The sequence below is a fragment of the Rutilus rutilus genome (genome assembly GCF_951802725.1).
Source record: "Rutilus rutilus genome assembly, chromosome: 21".
In the NCBI taxonomy this organism is placed as follows: domain Eukaryota; kingdom Metazoa; phylum Chordata; class Actinopteri; order Cypriniformes; family Leuciscidae; genus Rutilus; species Rutilus rutilus.
This window is the reverse complement of record NC_140226.1, coordinates 34862095-34883177: the sequence shown is the minus strand read 5'-3', so window position 1 is coordinate 34883177 and position 21083 is coordinate 34862095. Positions and strand designations below refer to the sequence as shown.

Here is a 21083-nt window from a genome sequence, read left to right as displayed (position 1 = left end):
TTACAATTTTGCATTTAAAAATAGAAAAAAAAGGTAGCCTACTATACGGTTATCCGGACCACACGTGATCACAACCGCTCTTGGTTGGTCGTAAACCATAGGTCGTAACCCTAGTGACGGGTAGGTTTAGGGGCGGGGTTGGGGTAGGTCATCACCACTGTCTATGGTCATCACATGTGGTCCAGATAACCGTATAGTACCAAAAAAAAAATTATTATCAAAATGAAATAAGCTATAAAAAAAAGTCTTTAAAAGTATAATTTTAGGGTTTCGCGAGGGAAGGGTTTGTTACAGAACGCGCGGGAAGGATGAGGGTTAAAATAGTTTTTTATACTATACGTGGCAGCTCAAGCTTACCGTTTCCAGACTCTTCAGAAATACAACGAACTCTCTGCCATGTGGAACAGAGTAATGTGAATTAACTCTATAATGTGAATCAGTCCTGAGCGAAAGCTCGTTTTCTCCCGCTGATCCGCGCGACCACAAATATGTCCATCACTTTAAACGCAGATCTCTGATCTTCATCCTGAAGAACTGAAACCAGAACCTGATGTTTCCCTGAAGAGACTCCAGCGTTCCTCACACACACACACCAGTTGCTGACACAAGATGAATTTATTAAAGCTTATCGTGAAGTTCAAAGAGTAATCGCTCGATTCCAAACCTCAAACATTAGCTCACATAATTCAGTTTAAATGAGATGACTATTAATAATAAAAACACCAATGCAATAGTATTACTATTTCTCAATTATATTCTACAATTGCACTGCGTTTTTGCATAGATTTTCTACAGAATGTAAACATGCTCTAGATTCAGTGCAACTGTAGTAGCTAATTGAGAAAATAAAATGAGATATTATTACATTAGTATATTTTTATCATTAATCTCATGCAAAACACGAGTTATAAAAACGCGGCGCTCAAGTAAAAAAGATATGAATAAAAAAATATGCATCTCAAATCGTGTTCTGTGTGAACGTCCCCTTAAAAAGCAGCATGATGTCTGCATTAAATGCTGTAGGCCGCTCACGAGGTTCTGGAACAGATTTCATGGGTTTAGAAAATGAAGTAGATTACATACAGTTTATCTCCTTACTAAAGTATAATCATTTACAAGCAGATCAAGGAAGACGTTTAAATGATCAATAAGTTCCAGACCCTTTAACCACATGTGGGATGAGTGTAATCAATCACGCGTGATCTGTGTGTCCTCCTGTGAGGAGAACCAGTTTCCCTGGAGATTATCCAGCGGGATTCATCAGTCTGAAGATTCGTCTCCTCTTCAAACTCCAAACATGTGTGTGTTCCTGCGAGAGCTTTAGGAGGAGATCCACGTCTGAGCTTCTGTTTCTCCAGTGTGTGATTACAGCTAAAGTGCTTCTGATTGGGTTTCAGTGTTTCCTGAGAGAGAGAGAGTGTGTGTGTGTGAGTGTGTGTGAGAGAGAGAGAGAGAGAGAGTGTGTGTGTGTGTGTGTGTGTGTGTGTGTGTGTAAGTGTGTGCGCGTGTGTGTGTGTGTGTGTGTGTGTGTGTGTGTGTGAGAGAGAGAGAGAGAGTGTGTGTGTGTGTGTGTGTGTGTGTGTGTGTGTAAGTGTGTGTGTGATGTGGATCAGGATCTTCAGAGCCAGGCGTCCGGTCCGTGTTTCTCCTTCACCAGCGTGATCTGATCGATCACTTTACCGTACTGTAGACAGAGACAGAGAGTGAGTGTGTGTGTGTGTGTGTGTGTGTGTGTGTGTGTACTGCAGACAGAGACACACTGTAGATCTCACACATATGGACATTAAAGTCACCATGAAATCAAATGGACAATTCTTGCTGTGTGTGTTCTGAATGATTTATGTGTGCACATCATTATTGTGTTAATAATCCTGAAGCAGAATAACATCTCTTCTCTTCTCTGATAATGTGGGCGGGGCTATAACCTGTCACTCACAGGAGATCAGCCAATAGCAAACCATCCAATCAATTCCCCACAGACGCAATCAAGCCCCGCCCACATCTGTCCTTGTTCCTGAAGTGTTTCTCTCAGATATACGACACAATAGAGGAGAAGAGAGCAGCAAGGCTTTACGCAAGTGAAGTGTGTGTCACCTGGTCGTCGGACACCTGCTCCAGGTACAGGTGTGTGTTGTTGATCAGACGCATGCGTGTGTATCCGTAATCAGAGCTTCTGAACGCGCTCCAGTCTCGAGGCTTAGGGATGAAGCCGTCGTGCTTTTCTCGACATCCCTGACCAGACAAAATCAGTGTGCATCAACATCCCACAATGCAATGCACTCAACATGACCTTCCATTTGCAGTGATGGCACGACACTACAGGCAAAACCTGGTGTTTTCACACACTGAGCAGTCTGGCTTTTCATAACTAGACTAGCAGAAAGCAAGTGTTTATTGTACTGCACATGATCTATTAGCGTCTGTAGATGTCAGTCTCTTTAAAGGCGCTGAGTTTGGGTCATGTGATAAAGTAATAAATGCAGGGTTCGTACAGATACTGAGAAATGATAATGCTTTTCAAGGACTTCACTAATTAAACAATATCTTTATTATCTTTCAAATTTAGAAAAAGGGTGAATAGATAAATAAAAATAAACAAATAAAATGAAATGGTACAAATAAAGTGCAGCACATGCAATGACTGGAACTTTAACTATTGAAAGGATATTATGATAAAGATATCGCTGATTTATTTCTATGACTATATGACGGACCTGAAGAATGAAAACTGTATCATATACTTGTATATTTATGAGCAATATCGCGTTGGTAGTCGTGTGAAATGGCTCTATATCAGATGAGCTGCGGTGTTAATTTTGCATGAAAATATTTTTTTATCGATAAAATTAAACTCTAATTTCACATTCATTGTCTTTCAATAATTCAAGTACTTTTCAGAAAGATGACATTTCAAACATTACATTTCAAAAAGTCAAATTCAACACTTCAAGCACCTTGTGCGAACCCTGTAAATGTTTATAGTTTATATAATGTATAGTTTAGGTCATGTGATAAAGTAACTAATAAATGTTTACTGTGATCTGTGATAAACAGCACACAGTGTTTACTGTAGTTTACTGTAGTTTACTGTAGTACGCAGTCAGCTAGATCTCCATAATGAAGGCATGAGTGTAAGTGATGTTGTGTTTCACACTGATGATACTCACGGCTGATCCGGTGATTATATGCACGGGTGCTTTAGGATTCACATACGGCTCTTCAGAGCTCCCGTTAAACACCTGCGAGACACAGAGACACGTCATCTTACAGTAATTATCATGATCACCTCAACACATAATTCTCTCATAATCTCCACTGCAGCATCAGCTCTTTCTCTCAGTGTCTGAAACGCTTCGATCGGAGATTCAGTCTCTCTAAGCTCCGCCTCTCTGAGAGCTGACTGCTCTGATTGGTCAGAAAGCAAACGCTCATTATCATATCTGAATCTCAGCTCTTGATCACAGTGATACGAACAGTAACGATGGCGTGGGTTTTACCGTATCGATCTCAGAAATCAGCGTCTTCTCGACATGAACAACACGAGCCAAACTCTTCCAGTCTCAGATAAACTACAGTGTTTGAGGGCGGAGCTAAAAGACGCTGTTCAGCCAATCAAGACCAGAGGCGGGCATTATGCTAATGAGATACAAACCTACAGCAGGAAGTGAGACTGAATTACTGACGACTCGTTTCAGTTCAGAATCACTTCTTTCTTTAAAATCTCCATTTATCTTTGATCTTTGAAACTTTGCAGAGCTTTTACACTCACAAACAGCTTTAATACTCGAAGCATGAACGATAATATCCCATAAATCATATCCCAAAAAGCATTAATAGGGGCACTTTAACTGATCAAGTGATGTCAGCACATGATTACCTTGTATCCGTACACAGGCCAGAGTCTCTCATACGTGTGTTCATGAGCCCAGAGCTCCAGATCCACTCCTGCAACACACACACACACACACACACACACACACACACACACACACACACACACACACACACACACACACACACACACACACACACACACACACACACACACACACACACACGTCAACGTAATCATTCAGCTCATCATTATAGATTAATTATACAGATCCACATGTGCAGGCATCCTGAAGGCAATAAACTACAGGTGAATATGAGTGAAAACTATATCTAATAAAGAGCATTATACTTCCCCAGTTTTCAGAAATGCTGTTTCAATATGCAAATGATGCATTATCTAATTAAATATGCACTCATTTGCATATATTTTCAAAAATATGAACATTGGATAAAAAACAAATACATTTTCTCCATGTTTTTAGGGGTAAAATGTTATGATATATGAACAAACCCTTCAGAATATAGATGGGATTAAAAGTGTAAAGTGTGTAAAGCTGCTAAAGTGGAGATTTCTGACTCTGCAAACGCTAATAGATAAATATTAAAATAAACACTTGTTTTCTTTCCACTAGGTCTAAAAGAAGATGAATGTTATGGAAGTAAAATTGACCAAAATCTGTACCATACTGATAGAATAAATCCTCCAGTCCAGGAGCAACAGGTTTGGTGTCGTTGCGTCCGATGCGGACCTGAGACGGAGATAGATCATGAACAAACACATTCACATTTACATTACGTTACAAACACACCATTAATCTGAGGCGGATCCATCTTTACACCAAACGTCTGATGCACAATGATCACAGAAACACTGTCTGACTAGATTCCTTCAGGTTTATATCAGAGAACAGCCGAGTTTATATTTCACAGACGGATAAATCACTCTTCTAGAAGAACTAGTTTAGGAGATTCATCACATTATTTCCAGATCCTTCAGCAAACCTTTTTAAAAATGTTTTTTTTGTTACTATGCAAACATTTCTGAAATGTGATTGTTTACATCTGTGTAATGTTACTGTTTATGGTCTAAAAAATATTTATGAATCTTTATAAACTCTAGATCATCTGAATCCTCAAGCATCATTTTTACACTGATTTTTTTTTAAACTTGTTTAGTTTAAAACTGTTTAGTAAAAGTTTAAAACTGCTAGTAAATTTCTTAATAATTACAAAGAAACTGAGCCAACGTTCTTTCACAACCTGTTGTAAGAGACTCCAAAACTAAATTAGGAGCCTTTAGCATAATCGGGGCACTTTAATAGATTCGAGAGGACAGCGTGTGTGAGGTTAAACACGTGGACAGATGAGAATGAACTGAAGACATTAGAAGGCTGTCCTCAGATCAGCTGTTGAATGTCAGATCAGGTCAGACACATACGTAGCTCTGGAAGCGTGTGCAGTCGTCATCATCATCGTCAGAACAATACATGGGTCTGTGTCCCATCGTGATGATCCACGGTCTCTGCGCTCGATTCTCAGGACGGGACGCCTCCTGAACCCACGACAAACACACAACACTATTACAACGACAGCGAGACACACAAACACACGACAGCGAGACACACAAACACACAACACTATTACAACGCCAGCAAGACACACAAACACACAACACTTGAGACACACAAACACACAACACTATTATAACGACAGCGAGACACACAAACACACAACACTATTATAACTCATGCGGTTAAAGGTGGAGAAAGTCGTTTCTGAAATACGCTGTTGGCCGATGTTGATGTTTGAAATCAACCTAAACAAACACACCCCTTCTTCATTGCTCCGCCTCCAAAACTCACAATCCAATCCTAACAGCCGAGTCGGTCTCGAACCCTGATTCCCCTGCGAGTGAGTCGAGAGCGCTAACACTGACGCTAAACACCGCATTCACTAGCAGTCGTCACTAGCAGTCGTCAGCGCGACTCACACTAACTGTCCTCTGTTACGCACGCAATCCAAGAGAGGGTGTTTGTTTATCGCAGCAGATGCGCAAAAGAATAATGCTTCACGAAAAATAAAGCGCAGATGATGAACGAATGACAAGGAAACACAAAAAATTTACGTAGAGTACACAATAGTAATTACAAACATTAGTTGGTTGTTAGTTGCCGACAGCACATCAGCTCCAGACACACAATGACACTCAAACCCAGTGTTACTCAGTGTTACCCCCCCAGTGCTAATCAGTGTTACACCCCCCAGTGCTAATCAGTGTTACCCCCCCCAGTGTTACCCAGTGCTAATCAGTGTTACCCCCCCAGTGTTACTCAGTGTTACCCCCCCCCCAGTGTTACCCAGTGCTACTCAGTGTTTACCCCCCCAGTGTTACCCAATGTTACTCAGTGTTACCCCCGGTTTTACCCAGTGTTACTCAGTATTATCCCTGTGTTCCTCAGTGTTACTCATGTGTTACCCAGTGTTACTCAGTATTACACCCCAGTGTTCCCCAGTGTTACTCAGTGTTACCCCCCAGTGTTACTCAGTATTATCCCTGTGTTCCTCAGTGTTCCTCAGTGTTCCCCAGTGTTACTCAGTATTACACCCCAGTGTTCCTCAGTATTATCCCTCAGTGTTTCTCAGTGTTCCTCAGTGTTACCCAGTGTTACCCAGTGTTTCTCAGTGTTACCCAGTGTTCCTCAGTGTTCCCCAGTGTTACTCATGTGTTACCCAGTATTTCTCAGTGTTCCCCAGTGTTCCCCAGTGTTACTCATGTGTTACCCAGTATTTCTCAGTGTTTCTCAGTGTTACCCAGTGTTCCCCAGTGCTACTCATGTGTTACCCAGTGTTTCTCAGTGTTCCCCAGTGTTACTCATGTGTTACCCAGTGTTTCTTAGTGTTCCCCAGTGTTACTTAGTGTTACTCACGTGTTCCTCAGTGTTACCCAGTGTTCCTCATGTTACCCAGTGTTCCTCAGTGTTACCCAGTGTTCCTCAGTGTTACCCAGTGTTTCTCAGTGTTCCCCAGTGTTACTCATGTTACTCACATGTTACTCAGTGTTACCCAGTGTTTCTCAGAGTTCCCCAGTGTTACTTAGTGTTACTCAGTGTTCACCAGTGTTACTCAGTGTTATCCAGTGTTACTTAGTGTTACTCACAAGTTACTCAGTGTTCACCAGTGTTACTCAGTGTTACTTAGTGTTACTCACATGTTACTTAGAGTTCCCCAGTGTTATCCAGTGTTCCTCAGTGTTACCCAGAGTTCCCCAGTGTTACTCATGTGTTACCCAGTGTTCCTCATGTTCCTCAGTGTTACCCAGTGTTTCTCAGTGTTCCGCAGTGTTACCCAGAGTTCCCCAGTGTTACTCACGTGTTACTCATGTTACTCACATGTTACTCAGTGTTATCCAGTGTTACTCACATGTAACTTGCGAAAACACTTGAAAGAGCTGTTTTCAACCAAGTAACATCCTTCTTGTCTCTAAACAACCAGCTGGATGTCAACCAATCTGGCTTCAAGAAAGGGCATTCAACTGAGACTGCATTACTGTCGGTCACAGAAGCCCTACGGATTGCAAAAGCTGCTTCCAAATCTTCACTCCTCATTCTCCTTGATCTGTCTGCTGCCTTCGACACCGTGAACCATCAGATCCTTATGTCCAGCCTCTCATCACTGGGCATCACAGGTACTTCACTCGACTGGTTTGAATCCTATCTCACAGGTAGGTCCTTCAAAGTCGCATGGAGAGGCGAGGTATCCAGAGCACATCAACTGACCACAGGGGTTCCCCAGGGTTCAGTTCTTGGTCCCCTCCTCTTCTCCATCTACACTACATCACTGGGACACATCATACAGGCACACGGTTTTTCCTACCACTGCTATGCTGATGACACACAACTCTTCCTCTCATTTCGACCAGATGATCCCACAGTAGCTGCACGGGTCTCGAGCTGTCTGGCAGACATCTCCACATGGATGAAGGAACATCACCTGCAGCTCAACCTGGCAAAGACTGAGCTGCTCGTCCTCCCTGCCAATCCGTCTCTACAGCACGACTTCACCATCCAGCTTGATTCATCATCAATCACCCCATCAAGGTCGGTCAGAAATCTGGGAGTAACGTTTGATGACCAGCTGACCTTCAGAGATCACATTTCAAAGACAGCTCGATCATGCAGGTTTGCGCTGCACAACATCAGGAAGAGCAGGCCTTTCCTAACTGAGCACGCAACACAACTCCTCGTCCAGGCCCTGGTCATTTCTAGGCTTGACTACTGCAATGCTCTTCTGGCCGGACTTCCAGCATGTGCTACCAAACCTCTTCAGATGATCCAGAATGCTGCAGCTCGTCTTGTCTTCAACGAGCCCAAGAGGGCCCACGTCACCCCTCTGTTAATCTGTCTGCACTGGCTACCTCTCGCTGCTCGCATCAAGTTCAAGGCATTGACGCTTGCTTACAGATCTATCACACGCTCAGCTCCCTCCTACCTTCACTCACTCCTACGAGCCTACATCCCCACCAGACGCCTACGATCAATCAACGAGCGACATCTCGTGGTTCCATCACAGAAAGCCACAAAATCACTTTCCAGATCATTCTCATTCACAGTTCCATGCTGGTGGAACACTCTCCCCACCCTCATCCGGAATGCAGAATCCCTGACAACATTCAAAAAACAGCTGAAAACCCATCTCTTCCATGAGCACCTAAACTCATAAAAAAAAAAAAAAAAACCTTTCCCTTAAAACCCCACTTATCATGCTTATGCTACTCTGAATAATGCATGAACTTCGTATTCTGAACACTTCTTGCGTTGTTGTTGTCTTTTGCCTCTTCATGATGACTCGCTTAATTTAGTCCTGATTTGTAAGTCGCTTTGGATAAAAGCGTCTGCTAAATGACTAAATGTAAATGTAAATGTAAACTTAGTGTTACCTAGTGTTACTCAGTGTTACCCAGTGTCCATCAGTGTTACCCAGTGTTCATCAGTGTTACCCAGTGTCCATCAGTGTTACCCAGTGTTCATCAGTGTTACTCATGTGTTACTCACATGTAACTTAGTGTTAACCAGTGTTACTCAGTGTTACCCAGTGTTCATCAGTGTTACTCACGTGTTACTCAGTGTTCATCAGTGTTACTCACGTGTTACTCACATGTAACTTAATGTTAACTAGTGTTTCTCAGTGTTACTCACGTGTTACTCAGTGTTCATCAGTGTTACTCACGTGTTACTCACATGTAACTTAATGTTAACTAGTGTTTCTCAGTGTTACTCACGTGTTACTCAGTGTTCATCTGTGTTACTCACGTGTTACTCACATGTAACTTAATGTTAACTAGTGTTTCTCAGTGTTACTCACGTGTTACTCAGTGTTCATCAGTGTTACTCACGTGTTACTCACATGTAACTTAATGTTAACTAGTGTTTCTCAGTGTTACTCACGTGTTACTCACATGTTACTCACGTGTTACTCACGTGTTACTCAGTGTTCATCAGTGTTACTCACGTGTGGACCAGAATCAAAGCAACATCCGCCTGTGTTTTCAGGCCTTCCCGCGTCGCTCTCTCCAGCGCTGGAAACGTTTCTAATATTAACACGGGTCCTAAAGCTCTTGCCCAGACATAACCCTTTATTTTCCAGTGATTTCTTCTGAGCTTTTCTCTTTCTTCAGTTCATATCTCCCTCTCGCTCGTTCTCTCTCCTCATACGCCCCCTAATGCTGATCGGCTACACGTTTGTTGTAACGTGTAACTTCCAAACAGCATATTTCAAAAACTACTGATCCCACCTTTAAACAGAACACAACGTTTCAGGTTTCATTTGTTCAAGTTAGTTAACCACATGCATTGCTCATTTTTAGTTAATACATTGACTAATGGGACATTATTGTAAAGATTATGACAATAACCATCCACAAAACAATCCATCTCAGCAGCATCTGCTGTGTTTGTACCTCGAGATCCTTCCGTAGCCACTCGTACTGTCTGAAGAGCAGATCAAGGCTGTATTCCAGATAGAAATACACTTCGGTGGAAAAGGAGATGATGTGAGCGGGACCGACGTTCCAGCTACACACACACACACACACACACTTATAAACATGCTTCATTGTTCAGAAAATGATTAAACTAGCAGAGCTGGACTCTGTGTTTAAAGCAAAACTTTAGGAGTTTTTCCAGCTTTCTCTCATAATAAATCGTACCTGTACCACAGATTCTCCGTGTGTCCCGGCATACTGAAACGCTTCCGGTAGTGGGAGAAATTACTGGAAGAAGAATAAACACAGACAGACTGAAAACCACAGCGACTCACTCATCATGTGAAACAAACACCAGTGAGAAACACACCAACACTCTCGAGTTTCATCTGGCTCATAAACATGAGATACGGGTGTGTGTTTAAACACTGACAAATTCAGGGTCAGTGAATGGAGAGGGTGGGGTCAAACGTTAAGGGGTCAGGGGTCATTTCCGTCGGGCAGGGGTCGTAAGGTCAAGGCTGGTAAGAAAAACAGGCCTCTGCAGACGTTTGCTGCATTACAGGCAAAAATTAGAGCGCAAAAACCACTTCCATCCATAATCAATCATGTTTAACATCAATGTTTCTGTGAGTTATTGAGGTAAATCCACAGGTTTGGTAAATTTTGATTTATTGATGGGTAACTATCATATCCATACTTGTAAATGGAAAAAATGTAAGCCTTCCTTTCATATATTTCTATGTGAGTTTGTTAAAATGTTTTAGAGTTTCAAATGTTTCAAAAAACATAATAGAAAGTCTGAAATTCTATGTTTCTCTTTGACAAAATATTTACTATTTTAGTATATTTTTCTTTGATGTCTATATCGGCTACCGGTTTGTCTTCATCCTTGCTCCTGTTTTTATGTTTATTTATTTATTTACTTCTTTTTTGTTCTGAAATTCAAACTGTGTGTTAGTCTCAATGGAAGTGTCTTAGTTTGTTGATTGTTCCGTGTCTTATGTACATTCTGCAATAAACATAAATCCACAGGCCTGTGCTTCCCTCCAGTGGTCAAAGGTCAAACTGCACACATGACTTCACTAAACACACGCGTCTGGTGAATCATTTACACTCCCGGTCAAATGTTTGGAATAATGAAGATTTTTAGCATCCCTAGGACACTTTCATTCTGGAAATCTGGCTAATTTCTGCCCTCAATATGACTTTGTAACCTGGTTAAAGTCCCGTAATGCCTGTCCCCCTGAAAGACACTGAGGTTGAGATCAGGTTTAGGATAAGAACAGGTTAAACACACTCACAATGCGGACTCGTGGTTTCCCGGACAGGTCATGTACGGTGTGTAAGCAGCGATGGACTGTATCTGCTTCATGAACTCATCACCGATCCTACCGTTGTCCTGAGAACACACACACACACACACACACACACACACACACACACACACACACACACACACACACACACACACACACACACACACACACACACACACACACACACACACAATACTGTCAACAGAGCTGGAATTGTACTTAACCTGTAAGATTCTCTGAAATCGGAGTCATTAACAGACCTTATTCAGAGCAGCGCCACGACAGGTATGAAAGCGAGACTGTGAGGAACAGACTTATTGTGTTTTCAATGGCATCCGCTGTAAAAAACTGGATAATGCTTCTAGATCACTTCAAATGTTCATATTTATATATAATTATAATTAATTTAATATAATTTGAATTTAATACATTTTTCATATTTACATAATTTCAATTTACAGCTCATGTTGTCTGGAGTTTTTTTGCTTTCTGAAAGATATTTTTGAACAATCCAAAAACACATGAAATAACAGAACAACCCACTGAAGAGATGTACGTCTATCCCTCACAGCCTCGCTTTCATTCCCATTAGAAATCAGAGATGGAGCGGCTGGGAATCGGTCAACAATCAAAAGGGTGAACCGTGAAAGATGATAAAACTGACACTTAATGAACAATAAAACTGACACTTTTTAACCGACAGAATTGACACTTTTTAACTGATAAAATTGACACTTTTTAACGGATAAAATTGACACTTTTTAACCGATAAAATCAACACTTTTTAACCGACAGAATTGACACTTTTTAACTGATAAAATTGACACTTTTTAACTGATAAAATTGACACTTTTTAACGGATAAAATTGACACTTTTAACCGATAAAACGGACACTTTTTAACCGATAAAACGGACACTTTTTAACTGATAAATGTACACTTTTTAACATAAAATAAATACATCGAATGCAACATGTTGGATACCAAATGCATCGATGTCAATGTAATGTAAATGAAAGCGATCCATCATTGAGTTGATCTGGAAGCCTCGGTCATGACAGAATCAAATCAGATCCATCTATTTTCCAGACAGCCAGCGTGACACTTTCATAACCATAACTGAACTCAGTTTCCAGACGCTCTCTGTGCTTCTGCTGAACACCTTCAAGAAGCCGAAGTGCTTGTTTTTCTGGTTCATCTCAGATTACGATGTTTTGAGAAACAGACAGTTATTTCAAAATGTCTATTTGAATGACTGTGAGTAAAAGATGAAAGAACGATCGTGTTCGGCTGAACTGTGCCTTTAATTGTCAGTGTCAAAGAGAGAAAGTAAATGATCATGGAAACTAAACTATGACCTTTTGGTAAAAACATTTTTTATATATAAAACGGCTTTAAAATGTACATACGAAAAGAATTCAGACTTTATCCATGCGATTAGCTTGTTGATGATCATCGTGACACTTGATGCATGTGAACAGACGTCACGTTAACAGCCATTGATGTGTGTGTGTGTGTGTGTGTGTGTGTGTGTGTTCTTACCTCATCCATGTCATATGCAAAGTCCCCTGAGAAAACAATCACATGCTGTAATGCACTTTCACCACATGCCAACAAATCTGTGAAAAAGCTAGCATGCACACTCTGACAGTGAAGCGCTGGTCTCACCGATGTGCAGAATGACGTCGTACATTCCCATCTGTGTGTCCTTCTGCAGTCGACTCAGAGACTGAGGGTTCTCATTGCCCATGTCTCCGAACACAGCGAACCTGGGGCTGAAACTCACGCTTTCATTCAGAGCGGTGAAGAAGAATACATCACTCCAGCCAGAGTCACTGCCACAGTGATACACTGAAACACACACACACACACACACACACACACACACACACATTCAGAGAGGTGAAGGAGAATACATCACTCCAGCCAGAGTCACTGCCACAGTGATACACTGAAACACACACACACACACACACACACTCAGAGCGGTGAAGGAGAATACATCACTCCAGCCAGAGTCACTGCCACAGTGATACACTGAAACACACACACACACACACACACACACACACACACACACACATTCAGAGAGGTGAAGGAGAATACATCACTCCAGCCAGAGTCACTGCCACAGTGATACACTGAAACACACACACACACACACACACACACACACACACACACACACACACACACACACACACACACACACACACACACACACACACACACACACACACACACACACTCAGAGCGGTGAGGGAGAATACATCACTCCAGCCAGAGTCACTGCCACAGTGATACACTGAAACACACACACACACACACACACACACACACACACACACACACACACACACACACACACACACACACACACACTCAGAGCGGTGAGGGAGAATACATCACTCCAGCCAGAGTCACTGCCACAGTGATACACTGAAACACACACACACACACACACACACACACACACACACACACACACACATTCAGAGCGGTGAAGGAGAATACATCACTCCAGCCAGAGTCACTGCCACAGTGATACACTGAAACACACACACACACACACACACACACATTCAGAGCGGTGAAGGAGAATACATCACTACAGCCAGAGTCACTGCCACAGTGATACACTGAAACACACACACACACACACACACACACACACACATTCAGAGCGGTGAAGGAGAATACATCACTACAGCCAGAGTCACTGCCACAGTGATACACTGAAACACACACACACACACACACACACACACACACACACACACACACACACATTCAGAGCGGTGAAGGAGAATACATCACTACAGCCAGAGTCACTGCCACAGTGATACACTGAAACACACACACACACACACACACACACACACACACACACACACATTCAGAGCGGTGAAGGAGAATACATCACTACAGCCAGAGTCACTGCCACAGTGATACACTGAAACACACACACACACACACACACACACACACACACACACACACACACACACACACACATTCAGAGAGGTGAAGGAGAATACATCACTCCAGCCAGAGTCACTGCCACAGTGATACACTGAAACACACACACACACACACACAGCTTCTCAAGGTTTCAAGAAGATACATTCTATTTTAAGAAACAAAACAAAAATTGATTATGATACATAAATAAAATTGATAAAAACTTGATTGAAATAAGTAAATAAACGAGCAAATAAATAAATAATGCATCTAAAATGGACTGCTATAATGAGTAAAAATGTTTTAATTAACTTAAAAGATTTTCCAAATAATATTTAGACATTTATCATATTTATTTTTCACAGTAAAACATTTTGGGATGGGGGTCCCTCGTGCGAAGATGATCATAATTTAGGGGTCCGTGGAAATGTTAAGAGAAAAACAGTGCAAAAATTAAATATTAAAAATAAATAAAAAATTTTTAAAAAAAATGATAAAAACTTGACTGACATATTAATAAATAATACATCTTAACAATACAGTCTTATAATGAGTAGAATTTTTTTTAACAATTAACTTAATAGAATTGTTTTCCAAATAATATTTAGACATTTATAATATTACATTTTCACAATATAAATTGGGCCTTTATACAAGAAACTAGATAGATATCTTGCATAATGATAATCAAATTTTATTAAAAAAAATATATAAAAATTAGATTACAATAAATAAATAAAAAATTGGATAAAACAAATTATACATCAAAATCTGATTGAAATAAGTAAATAAATGAGCAAATAAATAAATAATGCACCTAACAATACACTGCCATAACGAGTAGAAAAAGTGTTATAATTAACTTAGTAAAATTGTTTTCTATAACTTTTAGACATATTTATAATTTATTCTAATTTATTCTTCTAATTTATACATTTTATTCTGTAAGTCTTTGTACAATAAACTAAATAGATGGCTTTTAAATTTTAGGATGAAAATGTTTAAAGAAAAACAGTGTAACATTTGAAAAAATAATAATAAAAATATAACTTATTCAAAATGAAAATAAATAAATAATGTATCTAACAATACACTGCCATAAGGAGTGGAAAAAGTGTAATAATTAACTTAATAGAATTAGTTAGCATAATTGTTAGACATTCATAATAAAACATTTCACAATATAAATGTATAATACAACATTAAAGTCTTTTTACAAGAAATTAAATAGATGGCTTTTAAATATTTGGATGGAAATGTTTAAAGAAAATCTGCAAAATATTTAAAAAATAATAATATTAATATAATATAAAAAAAATTAAAATGAGATTAAAAATGTATAAATAAATTTTTTATTAAAATAAGTAAATAAATGAGAATAAATAAATAAATAAATAATGAATCTAACAGTACACTGCTTTAATGAGTAGAAAAAGTGTAATAATTAACTTAATAGAATTATTTAGCAAATAATACTTAGACATATTTATAACATGAGGGACCTTCGTCGTGGGAAGATTATCATATATTAGAGCTCCGTGGAAATATTTAGAGAAAAACAGTGTAAAAATAAAACATTTAATTTAAAAATAAATAAAAAATTTGATTACAAAAACTAAATACATTCAATTAAAATTAAATAATTTTGAATAAAATAAATAAATAATGCATCTAACAATGCAGTGCTATAATGAGTATAATTATTAGTTAATATGATTTAGACACATGTATAATATGAATTGTCAGGTGTGTTTACCGTACGCGGTGCCGGGCCGCAGGTCTCTCAGTGTGACCCGGTGGATAAACACACTTCTGCGCTCCAGTCCTTCATTGATGAAGACGCTGGAGTTTCCCTTCGCCGAGTGACTGAAGAGTTCCCCCCCCCACACCCCGAACTCCACAACACTCGCCGTCTCATTGGCTGTGGACCATGTGACCAGCATAGAGCCCGAGACACCTGAGTACACACACATCATCATCATCATCATCATCGGGTCACATGACACTCACACCTGCATTACTGTAATGCGGAGGAATTATCCTCTTTGACTGACAGCTGTCAATCACTGCCCTAGTGAAAAAAAAAGTATACTTTATTGTATGTGAAATATATTCCCTTTTTCAATAGTACTACTACAACAAAACAAAAAAAAACTTTGGAAAAGCATAATGCTAATATACTTGTAGTATATTTAAAGATAGTACAATTTTTTGTTAGTATATATGCAATGTACTATTGAAAAAGGGAATATATTTCAAATACAGTAAGGGATAGTTTTCTTCCACTAGGGCCGGGTGAGCGCTCACCTGGGTATGAGATGTGCACCTGCTCAGGCTGAGTTCCTACGGGCGGCACGGCAGCGACGGAGCCACAGAAACACAGAAGAAGAAGAAGTGACATCATCATGACCTGAGGGTCACATGATCAGACATCAGATTGTGCAAGAGTTCACTGTACAAAAACACTGGAAATACACAGATCAAATGTGCAAGAGATGACAGAAATAATGATTTTTTTCAAGGCTATTTAAATGTTAGGACAAAACATTCTTAAAATAATGTTTATGGAAAGTACTAACATGTGATATACATTTTCGTAATTTTGAAAAGAAACATTATTCTTAGCTAGATCAAAACTTCCTTATTGTCTGAATAACTTTGCAAGTTATAAATTGCTCTGAATGTTTTAATGCAGTGATTAATTGATGGAGGACTGAGTTAATCTGAGCAAAACTGAGTGAATTCATCATGACATCATTTATCAAACATTTAATAAACTGTATATTACAGATAAACTTCAATACAAACATAAACAACCAATAAATACGATATGAATAAAACCTAAATTAACAAACACTAATATAATTTAAAAAAATACACATCTAAACAACCACTAGATACCATATAAATAAACCCTGAATTAATAAACACTCTCAGCTAAATAAATCAGCAGTTTTCACAGACAAAAACATTTAAAGTTAAACTAACAAACACGAACCTGCTGGTTTAATGTTGATTGGTGTGTTTTGTTTCCTCAAACTGCTTCAGCTCAGCTGATGGTCACATGATCAGTGTTTTTTCCGTCAGATCACGTGACGCTCCGTTCTCACGTGTGTGCGGCGACGTGCGCGCTCACGTCATTGCCCTGCAAACGCTCAATAATGTCGCGTCGTTTTTATAAAAGGACTTGAGAAATAACCAACACTGATTAAATTGTATGAGAACAACAAAAAAAGGTTTAAAAAAGAAAAATCTGTTTGTAATTCTCAAAACGTGTTGATACTTTCAGTTTATATTGCTTTGAGTGTGCATTATATTGCACTGCATTGATTACCTTCTTTCTCGTTATTTGTTACTGTCTGCCATATTGTTTACAGCTCAAAGCAGCGTTAGTAGCGTGTGTATTGTCTCGTGCTCTGTATGATGATTGACAGCTGTCAGTCAGTGAGATCAGCGCGTGTAACAGCGACTCCTGGCGGCGGATCTCAGCATTACAGCGAGTGAGGAGAACTAGATAAAACTTACATTCACTAAAGGAATGTTTTTATTTTTATTTTTATCAATTCGATTATTTTTAAAATATTATAAAAAAAATTATTTCTGATATTTCTTGGTTTTCCAATTCCATGCATTTTATATATATATATATATATATATATATATATATATATATATATATATATATATATATATACATATATATATATATATTACTGTTACTTCTGTAGAGTAACTTACTCAACTTACTCAAAACTGTGTGCAAAAACACACTCACTCACACACACACACACACACACACACACACACACACACACACACACACACACACACACACACACACACACACACACACACACACACACACACACACTCTCACTCACTCACTCACACTCACTCACTCACTCACTCACACACACTCACTCACTCACTCACTCACTCACTCACTCACACACACACACACTCACTCACTCACACACACACACTCACTCACTCACTCACTCACTCACTCACTAGGGACCATCATAAAACTACACAACAAAATTTGTGAAGAAAGGAAACAAAGAAACAAGAAATACTTTATTTATTTAAAGTTGTATTCATTTTTCTTTAAACATGTATAATACTTTATAATAATAACTACTGTAAATAAATTGAACACTTTACAATAAGGTCTCATTTGTTAACATGAGTTAATGGAACTAACATGAACAAACAACCAGCAACATCTTTACACACTGTATTACTTTTGTTAATGTTAGTTAATAAACAGATGATTTGACTGACAGAAATCTTGTGTTCTTCAGAGAAACGTGTCGAGTTTGTTGGTAATGAGTAATCAGCCCTTTTATTCACTGTATGTCACGGCCGTATTAATCTTTGATCTCCGCCTCGGAGCCCCGCCCCTTACACCCGAAGCCCCACCCCTTACACCATGAGCTCCGCCCACGTGTGCCCTGGCTCCGCCCCCTGCTCTCCCGTGGCTTTTAGGCGGAGAGAAGAACCGGGTCACGATCTCCGAGACGTCAGGAAGATCCTGGTTTGAGTTCAGCATGTTCATGGACTGCTCCATCTCCTTCAGACGAAGAACATCAGCAATAATGATCAAACATGTAGAAATGCCTAAATATATAAATTCATTCGTTCTAACATGATCTCAGTGCAGAAGCAGTCGAGTGAGTTCTTAAAACACAACCTTTCTCCTTGGCCTTTGACACCTGACGGTGACATTTGATTAAAATTTTTTTTTTTTACTGTTTTATGAGTTTATTCTAGAGCTGCTGTAAAGCCAAACACTCTCTGTTACTGTAATCTCCTGTTATCACTGTAAAGCTGCTGTGATCTATACTGTTAAAGCGCTGTATAAATGAAGGAGACGTGACTCGACTTGCTTTATTAATAAAGTTTGATTGATTACCCGCTTCATCTCTGGATCACTGGAGTTCATGACTTTAGGAAGGAGAACAACGATGAGGAGAGGAAGAACCATCATCAGAACCATCGGGTTCATGAGGAAATCGGACCAGATCCAGGTTTCCCGCGGGATGAAGTACGAATGCCGGCCGACGCATCTCATCTGGAGAGGGTACGGGAGCCGGATCACCTCTGCTGTCCGGATGTAGTCGACCACATGAGCCCTGTGAGAGTCCATGTGTATTAAAATACTCATAATCAGATTACAGTCATGCAGTAAATTAATCATGCAACACTTTCATTTTATGATGGATAGATTCACTTTTATGATGGACAGATGCACTTTTTTGAGCTTCAAATTGTTAGGGTTAGGGTTAGTCATATACACCTCGGATGGCTTGAGGGCGAGTAAATCATGGGGTAATTTTCATTTTTGGGTGAACTACTCCTTTAATAACACAGAATGGAATGTATCGTCTTTCTCTTTACACACCTCATCTTCCCAGTAGCCGTGATGTCGACTCGGACAGGCTGGAATCTGTAGGTTGGAGAGGAGATTTCCAGAACATACGATCCCGACGGAACATCACTGACTGAGAAACCTCCATCTTCTCTGCAGAAATGAGCAGGACACAAATACAACGTTGTGCCGATGTTCCCATTAAATTATAAAACCGTTATTTATGAATGTTCTTTAACATCGCGCAATTCTGACTTTATTTCTCAGACTTGCGAGATATAAAGTCGAAACTCTTTTTTCTTTTATATCTCCCAATTGCGTGTTATAAAGTCAGAATTTCGAGATATAAACACAATTCTGAGGGGAAAACAAATCTGAATTTTGAGTTTATTTCTCACATTTCTGACTTTGTAATAGAAAAAAAGTCCAAATTGTGAGATAAAAGGTTGCAATTACCTTTTTATTTTTCATTCTGTGGCGGAAACAAGCTTCCATCTAATTCTGACATTATAACTGTCCTCTTTTAAAATGTTTTATTATGTGGTGGAAACTTGAGTTATGTAATCAGATTACTTTTTCAAGTAACTAGTAAAGTAACGCATTACTTTTTCAATTTACAACAAAATCTCTAAGTTACTTTTTCAAATAAGTAACGCTAGTTACCTCTTCACATTTATTGACTGACAGCTCTTCTGTCCCCATGTTGAGAGAAATAAAGTGAAGAGGGGTGTGGGTGTGTGTGTGTGTGTGTGTGTGTGTGTGTGTGTGTGTTCACGCACCTGATGAATCCCACGTGTGTGTCTCCGTCCAGCAGAACCCGAGCATTAGAGATCCAGTCCTGAGTTCTGACTCCCGGAACCAGAGCTCGACCCGACACCTGAACCCTCACATCTTCTCCAGGACTCCTGAACTTCACCTGATCTTCCTCAGGTGTCCTCAACTCTTCATCCTCATGTAGTTTAATGTGTTCGTGACCGAGACTCGCGTGCAACGCGAACAGCAGGAGCGCAACGCACGCGCACGCACGAGATCCCACGCGCGTCTCCATCGGGTCGACGCGCGTTTTCCGCTTTTCGTCAATCGTTTATTATTAAAGCTGTTGTTTCCTTTCGGGTTCAAATAAAGCAGCACGTGACGGTCTACATTACTGTCTGCTGTCAGTCAGAGTGCGAGGCGCTGCGTGATGATGTCACCGACTTTATTCAACAACTATTTTATTTCTATCTCAGAGATTATATTTGTAGTTCAACAGAAAATGTGTTTCGAAAAGTGTTGCGTCTCATTTCATAAGCTGTAACTTACCCAACACCGTGTGTGTGTGCGCGCGTGTGTTTGTCAAATGAGCCAGTGACATTTATGGGCAGAGAATGAATCTATATTTAGCAGATGTGTGTGTGTGTGTGTGTGTTATTCTCCTAGTAGAGCAAACAAACACACACACACCTCCTAGTAGAGCAAACAAACACAAACACACACACACACACACACACACACACACACACACACACACACACACACACACACACACACACATACTCTCTCTCTCTCTCTCTCTCTCTCACTCACACACACACACTCTCTCTCTCTCTCTCTCTCTCTCTCTCTCTCTCTCACACAC

At 39.8% G+C, this 21083-nt stretch overlaps 2 protein-coding genes across 2 annotated transcripts; both read right to left on the bottom strand.

Annotated features, from left to right (window-relative positions):
- Positions 1-596: 596 nt before the first annotated feature.
- On the bottom strand, positions 597-17174 carry acp7 (acid phosphatase 7, tartrate resistant (putative)). The gene is made up of 14 exons (XM_084392716.1): positions 17093-17174; positions 16402-16504; positions 15851-16051; positions 12802-12984; positions 12676-12701; positions 11119-11216; positions 10040-10102; positions 9791-9905; positions 5273-5386; positions 4517-4583; positions 3878-3945; positions 3168-3239; positions 2095-2232; positions 597-1684 (listed from the first exon to the last, which is right to left on the bottom strand). The coding sequence occupies exons 2-14, from the start codon at positions 16499-16501 to the stop codon at positions 1619-1621; spliced, it is 1311 nt and encodes a 436-aa protein (XP_084248842.1). The 5' UTR covers positions 16502-16504; positions 17093-17174; the 3' UTR covers positions 597-1618.
- A 984-nt stretch (positions 17175-18158) lies between these two features.
- emc7a (ER membrane protein complex subunit 7a) lies at positions 18159-20802 on the bottom strand. The gene is made up of 4 exons (XM_084393858.1): positions 20245-20802; positions 19499-19618; positions 19010-19229; positions 18159-18667 (listed from the first exon to the last, which is right to left on the bottom strand). Exons 1-4 carry the CDS (start codon positions 20511-20513, stop codon positions 18440-18442), a joined length of 837 nt encoding a protein of 278 aa, XP_084249984.1. The 5' UTR covers positions 20514-20802; the 3' UTR covers positions 18159-18439.
- Between the last annotated feature and the right edge of the window lie 281 nt (positions 20803-21083).